Genomic DNA, 11,355 nt, shown 5'->3' with positions numbered 1-11,355 from the left:
GAGCTCTGAGACTTATTTAAACTGAAGAGGAGGAGAAGATGTGACCTTTAATTCCTTTGAAGTTTGGGTACATTCCCACACACAGAAAAGTAAGGTGTCCATTTAAAGCTTCCCTGTACTAACTATCTATTTACCTGAAAGACTTTTAAAGATCAAAACGTTAAAAAAGGCATTCCAGCCTTAAACTGTTTGTAAAGCTCATGTCTGCGTGTTTCGTCAGCTTCAGTCCACTGTCATGTTTGGGTAAACGTGTGTCCGGAGGCAGTGAAGGGGTTAAAGGCCGAGCCTCCCGGTGTCCGGTTTCATCATTTTTTAGAGATGACGACTCAAAGCAGACGGAGGATTTGGGGATTCTGGGAGAACAGAGGAGAATACAGAGTCACAGCAACAGAGAGCATACCTCAGATACACACACGCTTCATTATGCTCAGCTTGCCCAATAAAACATTCAGAATAAAAAGATTAACACAGGAGCTTTGATTTCAATATTTTTTAACTGATTCATAGTTCCAGTTCCTTGATCATGTCTTTGCACTTGAGCTGAAACAGTTTTCAGCAACACTTTGAGAGCTGTGGAAGACATTTTTCCTTCAAAATAAAACAAAAATATTAACCAATCTCTCCATTAGTTTGTTTAAATATCACTGTTACTCAAATTGTTTCTGTTGTTGACTTTTGCTCGGAGCGTTCTCGTTATTTTCATTCCAACATTTTTGGAATAATAATTAATTTGACTTTAATATACAAGGGGCCTTTTTGTTCATAAACATGATTTATTTTCCTCTTTTTAAGGCTTTAGGTTTGATGAGCTCACTAAGAAAGCACAAAACAAACTCTTTAATTTATGTATTTCTAACACTATATTTGCAAACTTCGGAGGGTTGGCGGTTCAAGTCCAGGTACGGACCAAATCTTGAAATTGGTCTGGTAGCTGGTGAGGAGCGAGCTCAGTTCCTGAGCACTGCTGAGGTGCCCTTGAGCAAACCTGCTCAGGAACGCCGTGTGCAGCCCCCTCACTCTGACATCCCTCCAATCAGTCTACAGGATCCTGTTTGTGCATGTGTTTCAGCCTCTGTGTGTGTGAAGTGTGAAAATTGAATTTCCCCTCACGGGATCAATAAAGTATGAGTTTGTCTTCTTCTATATTTTTGTGACTTGTTTTAAAAGCGTTATTACAAAGTGCTCCATAGAGGAAACAAAGATTGAACGATAACAACAAATTCACGGAGCCCCTGATGCAAATTTATTTTATTTTTTAAAAACCTTTTGGGACTTCAGGGTCCAATCTGAAGAAAACAAGGATTAAAAATAATTTAAACAAATAGAAGTTATATAAAATACAATGAAATCACACCAGATTTGTATAAAATGACTGTTAAAATAGTTTAATTGACGTGTTCCTGCTTAAATACATATTTAAAACGTTATTAATCCTCTATAAACCTTATTATGTTGCTGTACTCTCGTCCTGTTGCGCCTCTTTGCAGCAGTTCCCTCAGTGACCAGACGGCGGCGTTGTTTTCACAGTTGGTGAACTACCTCTATTTGGTCAAGGACTATGTTGTTAAAAAAATCTTTCAAACTGTTTATTTTCCGCGTTTCTTGGATTCTTTTAGGGGTCTGATCGGCGTTTAGGGGGGAACTGTGTGAGCGGCCCGTGTGAGGACTGTGTGTCCGGCCCGGGTGAGACTTCTTCGGACAGCTGCTTAGCGGTTTTCCGATCTGGAGGTTTCACTGCAAGTTAGCTCAACAGCTAATCCGAAAAGTCACGTCACCTGTGCGGACTCGAATTAAAAGTTTCCCCGCAGAGCCGGGACAGCCGGGTGAGTTTTAACCGGATGTCCTTACTAAACTTTGTCTCGAGTGTTTTTTCGCGGGGTTTGTATATAATCTCGCTTTTACGCAGACGTTAAATTTGCGTTGGAAACGGCAGCAAGTGAAGCGTATCCGCGGGGAATAAATGACGTCGCCCCCCGCAGTGAAACACGGATAAGGGTCTTTTTTGTGAGGGAAATGCGATAGAGAGAAGACAGCGTCCGTGTTCAGCGGCTCTACGGTTAGCTGCTCGAGAGGCCTGCGGGTCGGGCTTCCACCGGGCTTGAGTAGAGCCCGACGCCGCCGTCTGAAGGTCGGAGGCCGGCAGTCGGCGCTTCCACCGCCGGGCCTTCGTACCGAGGTATGGAACGGATGGAAGTCGACCAGTGCGCAGGCGCAGCTGGCGGGGCAGGAGGCGGGGCACTCCGTAGATCTAACAGCGCCCCCATGATCACCAGCGTCAGGTCAGTGGTATTACACCCAAATGTGACTCACCGAACCTCATAAAAATAAATAATGTGTTTACCAACCTTTTCGTAGTGAACCATACGCAACTTATAAAATGTTTAATAATAAATTATTACAATGTATAGCTACTAATCTTCTTTGCATATTTGTGATACATTAAATAAAATGTAAACTTCGGTCTGATTTTTCAAGCCTTCCTTTGCAATAAGTGGTTTTGAGGTCAAGAGTTGTGAATTCTTAAAATACGTATTATCTCATTGAAATGTGGTTTTTGTATTAATTAATGATATCATTTTTGAATGTACAACAGGTGGATACAGGCTGAGTTTAAAGGCCACCGCTTAAATGAATGTGTCATAATTAAGCTGTATTTTAAGCAGTTATTTTCTCTCTATATATTATATAAACATGTTATTAATTTCCTTCATGTCCTCCTGCCAGTGATGGGATGGCGGTCTTCAGTCCCGTGACGTCAGCTCGGTACAGACGCAGCAGTGTGTCCATCAACCCCAGCTGCCCCTCACAGGTCAGTGGATCACACCGACTGATTCTACGTCTACTGTCTGGTCCAGTCTCCCCACACTCACATCCATCGTTTCTATGTCTTCCTCTCCTGCAGCTCGTCCCTCTCTCTCCTTTCTCTCTGACCGGAGACAGACTGGACCAGAAGAGGCAGGTGAGGATGATGCTTTGTCAGATCGTACCAACATTAGAGTTTGTGGATGAACGTCAGTGAACAGAAGTTATTCCTGACGTTAGCCTGTTCAGAGACGATCAGACACGAGAGGTAACACTGCTCTCTGTGACGAAATGCCGCTCTCTGATTGGTCACATCAAGTTCAAACCTAATTTCTGACACTATGTTTTGGTTAGTTTGTATGTATGCTCTGCTAGTTAAGATGAGCCTCGCGTTTCTATGGTAACCAAACAATGACACAGACTAACTAGTTAACATGTCGGGTTTAGTGAGGACAGGAAGTGAATCTTCACCAACAGCTGTTTGTGTTTGATGCAGGAGGAGAACATGGAGATGATGCTCAGAGGTAGTCTGCAGAGAATAAGGTACATTCAACAAACTCAGTGTTCAGCTGGTTGAAGTTTGAATCCAGAATATCTAATTGCACCGCTCTCTCGCTCTCTCCCAGTGCTTCCAGTCTGATCCCAGTTCCTTCAGTCAGTCAGTGGCACGATCACGCATCAGTGGTGAGCATCGCCTGACCTTATTTTGAACTCACCAGCTCTCTTTATGATGCTTTTTGATGTTGTTTCTGTCATTGAGCACAATTACTCACCAGGTTTGTCTTTTGAATGCTCAGAGGATTATGGGTAATGTAGTGTTAACAACAATCCAATCCACCACTCAGAGAGAGATAGACACATGATTTGTTAAGAGAGATTAAGGTGTTGAAAACTGAAATACTTTTACTAATAATTAGGATTGAATCCAGTTTTTAATCCTGGTTTCATATCCAGATCAAAACTCATCAAACTATTCAGTATTAACCCGAATCACAACATTTGATCCTTGTTCACACCTCCAGAAACTCCAGATATTTTCCTGCTGAGCTGCATGTGTGAACACAAACAGCTGAATGTTTCTCTCTTCACCCGGAGTTTCTCCTCCAGCCTCCTCGTATTTATTCTGCAGAAAGTCAGAGTGAGCTGATGTGAGAACGCAGCAGGATATAATCAGGAGAATTCACCTGGAGCGAGTGGGTGGTGATGTTTATTCCCTGTGATCGCTGCACGACCATAGACTGTCTGTACGCCACCTCTACCATCTCTGTGCTCTAATGAACCTGCTGCATTATGTTTCCTGTTCTCCAGTATGTTCTTCTCCACTCTTTAGTTCACATTGATAGAAAGACAGATATTCTCATTATAGCGTCGTATTGAGGACTCTGATGCTTCATCTGCAACTTCCACGTCGTTCTTTTTACATCCTGTCTTACCTCAGGAGACCCCCCCCCCCTTTCCTGTCTGACAGGGATAGTCTCCTGCTGTGAGGATCATGTGTGAATAACCAGATCAGAAAGATTTTGGGAGCAGTCCTGAAATCATCTAGATATTTTCAGGACTGCATGAGTGAACACGACTTTAGACTAGAGGGTTCACACTGTTTAAGTTTGGAGGTTTAAGGCGAGGTTTAAGAAGATCCCATCTAATTCCAAGAAGCGTCATGTTTTCATTCCTCTCCTACCTGTCTCATGAAATAGTTTTTTCCAAAGCTTACATACTTTTGGATACCATGGATCAGTAAAAGAACAGAGATGACGTGTGGTATCACAAAGTATCAAAGAAGAGTTTTCAGAGGATCCAAGCTGAGTTTTGTTCTGTTTTCATTCTTTTCTTCTTCAGTGGTTTCAGTCACAGGACAGCGGTGTCACCCCTAACTCCTCCCCAAGTCCAACCCGGAGGTTCAGGTACGTGCATCACATTGTGTTAAGATGCAGCTTCTGTTTGAACCTGTGTTCTTACAAACCTGTTTACTGTCCACAGACCAGCAGTCAGCGCCACTGTGAGGTGGCCTGCATTAACTCCACTCAAGAGGAAAGGTAATTCACAGCCAGCAAATATGACGCCACCTCGTGGTCAGGTTAACGGCGTTTGAACGTTGACCTGGTACATGTGGGTTTAATACTCTCCTTTGAGTCCTTCCTTCTTTAGTAATGTCAGAAATATTTATACTTTTATGAACCTCTGTTCCTCAGGAGGGGTGGAGTCAGATGGACCACCTAAGAAGCTCTTTGTTGCCGGGGTAACAGATCCAGCCAACAGGAGCAGCTACACAGTTAGGTGAGGATCACCTCGAACTGACAGCCTGTCCTAACTGCACGCAACACGAGTCAGTGACAAAATCAGCTGGATTCTATTGACCCTGACACCATGTTTCTATTTTCCTCTCTGTCGCTTGTGTAGACAGACGAGGAATGAAATAGGAGAGGGCTCTACAAGTCGCTCACTTCCCTCACTCAGCAGAGCTCGTTAGCTTGTTAGCTCGTTAGCTTGTTGTACAAAGTGGAGATAACAGGATTAAAATGTTGACCTTTGACCTGTGTCAACACGGAGAAAAACTATTTAGCTCACTGCGAGCCATTTATTCACGAGCTTCAACAGCTCGTCGTTACAAATGCTGCATTCATGTGCTGCTCAGATGGTCCAAGTTTCCGAGTTGGGAAGTCGTGTGTTCACGTGATTTCAGCTCGGAAAGTCTGAATGTTGAAACAACAGCAAAAAAAAAGTGTTTATGCTACGAAGAATAAGATCAGTGAAATGTAACTGTTAAAAGTTATATATGAGCAAAAAGTTGATAGTCGATACTTGAATTAATGAAAAGTATGTTAACATTAACAAAACTTATTTTGCCCCCCATTTGATGACGATTCTGACGTCAAGTCGGGAAGTCGTGCACTTGTAAACTCGTTTTTACCGATGTGTCGGTAAATTAATGCAACAAAAGCACCACACTTCAGTTTGTCCACCTTCAAAATAAAAGCACCACACGTCAGTTTGTCCACCTTCAAAATAAAAGCACCACACGTCAGTTTGTCCACCTTCAAAATAAAAGCACCACGCTTCAGTTTGTCCACCTTCAAAATAAAAGCACCACACGTCAGTTTGTCCACCTTCAAAATAAAAGCACCACGCTTCAGTTTGTCCACCTTCAAAATAAAATCATGTCATACTGTTTGCATGGAGAAACTGAAATTCACAGAGCAAAGAAATGTAATGTTTTATCTCTGACAAACTCCATCTGTTGTTTGCAAATGTTTGCATGGTCTGGGTGGACTCTGGAACTGAATTGCCCTTTGGGATTAATTTGGTCTAAATGAATGGGTACATCATGGACAGCGAGCATGAGATTGTGCGCGATGCAACGTGTTATCCAACACTCGCATGCTGTTAGGACACAGTGTAAGGGTGACAACTGTTTGATACCACTTGTTTAAAAATGATACAAGCGCTGTCATTGTAATGATCGATATATCAAAAAGTACCGAAGCTTTAGACAAACTACAAATCTTTAGTCATAGTTTTAACTCGAGGAGAACATTTTCTAAATTGCACAAACATGTGGCCAACATGTCACTAGCGAAGCATTGCCAACATATTTGATCAGTTCAGACAATATGTAGTAGTTTGCCTGCAATTTTTGTGGATTAAAAAAAGCAAGTTTATCATATTTGGTGTCTATGACTTTTATTTTGCTACAGAAATCGAAATCTGCATGAAACTCACTTTTCCTGCCTCTCCTTCCTTCCACTCAGTGTTTCCCAGACGGCGGCAGGTTCTCCGCCAGCAGGGGGCGTCAGTCCTCAGTCCAGCCCTCTGTCTCTCTCTCCTCCCCCTGCCTTCACCCCATTCACCTCCCACCAGCACCCCGGACACTAAACCCTCCTCATCCTCCTCGCCCGGAGTCCTGACCCTGTCACTGTGGGTGCAGACTGACAACCAGCATCAGCTCCAGAAAAACCACGATGAACATCGACGCCGATCGCACCTTATTTCTGCTCCAGTTAATCGCCAGGATCACTGTAAGTCCCGCCTCTTCCTGCGACCACTGAAGAATCACAGGAAATGAAGTTTTCTGCTCTCTGAGCTGGTTTACTGCCATGGGAAGTTTTTGTTCAGAGACGCTTCAGAAAGTAAATCCTCCTGAAGTTTCTGATTGGCTATCAGACATTTTTTGTTGGTTAGTTGGAATAACCGCGCCGTTACTTTATTTTAAACCCTCAGAGTCAGCGGTCGACTGTGACTGGGGAGAAGGACTCTTACATCTGCTTTGTCAAATGTGTGGCCTTAGAGTTGTGAGTCCATCATCTGACTGAAGTTGTGGAATAACCCTAAATCCAACGCCCAAAGGAAAGGTTTACAGAAGATTCATCATCAGCATCGTCGCAAGATTCATGAATCTCGTGAAACCGAGGACACACTGGTTGTGTCGCCGGACAGAAGCCGGATTCAGACTGACAGAGGGGCGTGTTGGGGGAACTCTGGGAAGCACATGGGGAACAGCACACCTCCAAAAAATCCAAACCTCTCTGCAGACCCAAGGATCAAGGATCAAACAAGCTAATTGTTATTCAATACGTACAGAAGCAGGACGGATAAATCAAGTAAGCACAGAAACACCAAACCGCTGTGCATGTTTGTGCACATGCAGCACAGAGAAAACCTGTTCTTGACGATGGATTCACATCTGGGGCTGCCTGTATGAGGCTGCAGCTGAAGTCTGACCGATCAGTCGATGCTCTGTATGAAGCTCCAGATCGTCTCTGGTCAACTGTTCTGAGTTCTTATAAGGTCTTGAGTTGTAATCAAGACGTAGAAACACAGGAAATGAAGAAACATTTGAAGTGTTTAGATTAAACGTATCTACGAAGACATCGAGGTAGTTCTGGAAGATCTGCTTCCAACTTCAGCGATCCAGTCGACACGTCGAGGATCTGAACGGAACAAAGAAAATTCAGGAAATACTCCCACGTTGTCGTGGAGGTTTTGGAAAACCACATGTAAACGTATATCGATCTTTCCATCGAGTCGAAACAATCTGATGAAATTTCGGAAGTTTGGCAGTTGAAGTCGCTGGGATTAATGATTCCACTAGCACTTATTCAAAACAGTGAACCAGGGTTAAGATCATGAGTTTGCATCTTTTATCAACAACGCAAATTATGAAATATACAGAAGCCCAAATATCCAATCAAACACGTCCAAACAGTCCCTGTCCAAACTCAGAATCCACATGAAGGGGTTGTAGCTTTCTGTCTTAGAGAACCTTTACGTTTGAGCCCAAAGTAGCTCAACCGGACAAACCTGAGATTCAGCCACTGAACAAAGTTTCAGTCATTGAAGATTTTTGTGTTTTAACGAAAAATGTCTCGTCTGTGTCGACTGAGTCCACCTGACTGAAACTTCTAGTTTTACCAGAAGGAACCCGACAGACATCAGTTATTTGTCAAACGTTTGTCGAATGTTTGTTAGCGATGGTTCCTCTGTTGGATGTTTGGTTTCCTCCCAGCTTGAGAGACTGGTTTAATAACTGGCTCCCAGTGAAGAAACTGAGGTTTAATTTGTTAATAATGTATCTATATGTGAATATTGACAGTCAGAGCAGCTTATAAGTGCTCAGTTTTCTTCAGGCTGCAGGGTTTGATTGTACATATTAAATCTGCAGGAAGTGGATGTGCTCTGCCCTTTTTAACATTTTTACTTTTTCTTTTATTTCCGTTTGTTTTCTCTTCGAGCGTCTTCAATCTTTTTTTACTTGAAATCAGCCGCCTTGTCCTTCAGAAATATGTTTGGATTTTTTCTGCCAAGCAGTTCACGAAAGCTCACGTGATTAGTCAGAGACACTCGATGGATACCAAGAAAGCCCGTTGGTTTAATACTTCATATTTCACAGAACTATGATAATCAGAGGGCCGGGCAATAATCCAGTGTCATCAGTTATTTGATGGGACTTATGTACATATATATTCCATATCAGGTTCCAAACAGTTATCAGAAAATATCCATATGAGCACAATAACCGTGTTGACAACATTTCCTTGCTTTAGCTGTCCTGTTAATACGTCATCGGTTTAATTCCCATATCTACGGAGCCTCAGAGGGGACATGACTCTAAGCACAAACTATCCCCCACTGAACGACCTAAAATCTATCAATCCTGTTCTTCACCTTCAAGATACTAACGCTTGTAAATAACTTCTGCTCACTAGAAAACTATCTGACTCACAGGAGTGTATCTGTCGCTGTCCAGAAACTCACCAGAAACAATCAATGCTCAAGAGGACAACCTACACCTCTTTACAAATGTCTGGTCTGCGCTAGAACTGCCCGACACTCAGTCAAAACTACAGAATGACATTGAACGCCTCAAAATGACCTGGCATCAGCAAGAAACTATTAGACTCTCACCTGAAACTGTCCAAACTATTTCAAATTCATTGACACTATCTGGAGCCAACAAAAAAAAAAAACTATCCAGCACTTAGTAGAAACGTATGTAGCGCCAACATTAACCTTCTCTACTAGAATCAAACTAGCTCACAATGACAAAACGTTGGTGTATGATTGGTGTCCCAGTCTGTGAAGTCACATTGCGTTTCAGCGTTGTGGGAGCACATACACACACAGTCAGACATGCACACACACACACACACACACACACACACATAGCGCTGCGCTAGATTCTGTTTCTAGCGCAGATTCTGTTACTACCTCCAAAGACCGAACAGACCCCCATTACACCGTTGCCACATTTAGATTGAAGGTGTCTGAACAGGGCTACTGAATACGATCTGACACTCACTAGAAACTTTAGTCTTGAGTCTAGAGTCGGATCGGTCGGCTTGACACCCCAACAGGAGGGTAGCAAAAAGTAGGAAGGTACAGATCGTATATTTTTGTACCCTTCCAAACTTTTGATGGTGGAAACGCCGACAAATGTACCGTAGTGAATCGAACTGAACCAGAACGCCCGGTATTCAGAGCTCTATAGAAACTTTCTAGCACTTACCTGAAACAATCTGACTCCACCAAGAGTATCTGGTTCCAAACAGCTCATTTCCCCTCCGAGGCTCCTTAAAAATCAAACTCCTCCTCAGTTTGCACCGAGGAAACTGGTCTGAGTCGCAATATTTAGCACAAGCTTGTAGCTGTTGCTGTTCCGTCAGAGGTGATGATTGTGTGATTGTGTGTGTGTGTGTGTGTGTGTGTGTGTGTGTGTGTGTGTGTGTGTGTGTGTGTGTGTGTGTGTGTGTGTGTGTGTGTGTGTGTGTGTGTGTGTGTGTGTGTGTGTGTGTGTGTGTGTGTGTGTGTGTGTGTGTGTGTGTGTGTGTGTGTGTGTGTGTGTGTGGGGGGTCTTAAATGAGCTGCAGTTCTGCTTCCAACTTTTGCACTTTCACAGTATTGTACAGTTTTGTATGTTCACTCATCATCGTGCCTAAACATGTCGTCATATTTCAGAGGACCGTCGGTCGGGCTGTTTATTTTTCCATCCCATCAGATTCATTGACAGGAAGTTTGACCTGTTCTTGTTTCACACCTGACACACCTGTGCGATATGTTTGTACATAGTCTCTAATAAGCTGTTTTTATAGATGTGTCTCTATCGACCCCCTCTCTTTTGAAACGTAAACATCCGAGTGAGCGTGGGTCGCTGCAAACACAAACCTGACTTCTTCAAAATGTTTCCAAATCTCGCCGTGACAGATTTGACGTCATTTCTTTCTTTTGTTTCTGTCACGACTTTGCACATTTCTATTTAGATCACTTTAATCTTTTAGGTTACATGATCATGAAAATGCATCGTCATGTAAGAAAATGCTGTTAAATATAGCTGCTTTTTCTGTGTTTCTTGCTTTATTTCTTGACTTGTTACCGTCTCTACGAGTCTATCCTGTTCTGAAGAAAGGTTCCCGCTGAGAATTTAGCTTTAAAGGTCACATATCCTCCTCCTCTTCAACCAGTTTAAATAAGTCTCAGAGCTCCTCAAAACATGTGTGTGAAGTTTCTTGTTCTAAATCCACTCTGATCCTGTATTTGATCATGTCTATAAACCCCTCTATTTCAGCCCTGCTCAGAACAGGCTGTTTCTGTGTCTGTACCTTTAAATATGTAAATGAGCTGTGTCTGACCACGCCCCCTCTCTGGAAGGGCTCGGGTGTCTCGGGCTTTCTCGCTCCATGTCCTATTGTTTACGGTGAGAAGGCAGAACAAACACCTAGCTGTGGGAGTGTCACCCACCTGGGGGAGGAGTTACTGCCCTTTGTGATGTCATGAAGGGAAAATCTCGGCCTGTTTGAGTACACATTTTCTGAAAAGTGGAGCAGGCTAAAGATGGAGAGGATGAACTTTTCTCATCATTGGGGTTTGTAGACAGACTAGAGACACATATTAGTGTTAGAGAAACATGGTGAAGTGTATTTTACAGAATATGTGACCTTTCAAGATTTTAAAACAGTATTTTATTCTTATTTTTGAAGAATTTCCTGACTTTAAATGGTCAGAAACAGGACAGACTTTCCTCAGAGGTAACAACGACACGCTGCCAAATCAAACATCCGT

General features: G+C 42.9%; 1 protein-coding gene across 2 annotated transcripts; it reads left to right on the top strand.

Annotated features, from left to right (window-relative positions):
- Nucleotides 1-1,522: 1,522 nt before the first annotated feature.
- Nucleotides 1,523-10,643, top strand: LOC132988675 (P2R1A-PPP2R2A-interacting phosphatase regulator 1). Of its 2 annotated transcripts, XR_009675843.1 has the most exons (10): nucleotides 1,523-2,279; nucleotides 2,725-2,809; nucleotides 2,903-2,959; nucleotides 3,299-3,345; nucleotides 3,429-3,486; nucleotides 4,642-4,706; nucleotides 4,783-4,838; nucleotides 4,995-5,079; nucleotides 6,552-6,818; nucleotides 7,021-10,643. XR_009675843.1 is itself a non-coding variant. In XM_061056247.1 (9 exons), the coding sequence occupies exons 1-9, from the start codon at nucleotides 2,179-2,181 to the stop codon at nucleotides 6,673-6,675; spliced, it is 678 nt and encodes a 225-aa protein (XP_060912230.1). In that variant the 5' UTR covers nucleotides 1,523-2,178; the 3' UTR covers nucleotides 6,676-10,643. The 2 variants fall into 2 exon arrangements, 1 of the variants encoding a protein (XP_060912230.1); XM_061056247.1 differs by having other exon boundaries at nucleotides 6,552-10,643.
- The last annotated feature ends 712 nt before the right edge of the window (nucleotides 10,644-11,355 follow it).

The sequence above is a fragment of the Labrus mixtus genome, chromosome 14 (assembly GCF_963584025.1).
Source record: "Labrus mixtus chromosome 14, fLabMix1.1, whole genome shotgun sequence".
NCBI classification, from domain to species: Eukaryota; Metazoa; Chordata; class Actinopteri; order Labriformes; family Labridae; genus Labrus; species Labrus mixtus.
Note: the sequence above shows the minus strand (reverse complement) of the source record. Positions and strands in the feature narration are given on the sequence as shown.

What these genes read in the sequence shown, in the direction of transcription:
- LOC132988675 (XM_061056247.1), top strand. Translation starts at nt 2,179, where the DNA reads ATGGAACGGATGGAAGTCGACCAGTGCGCAGGCGCAGCTGGCGGGGCA. An exon ending in GACTGGACCAGAAGAGGCAG is followed by an intron (nt 2,960 to 3,298) that starts GTGAGGATGATG and finishes TGTTTGATGCAG; the next exon opens with GAGGAGAACATGGAGATGAT. An exon ending in AGTCCAACCCGGAGGTTCAG is followed by an intron (nt 4,707 to 4,782) that starts GTACGTGCATCA and finishes TACTGTCCACAG; the next exon opens with ACCAGCAGTCAGCGCCACTG.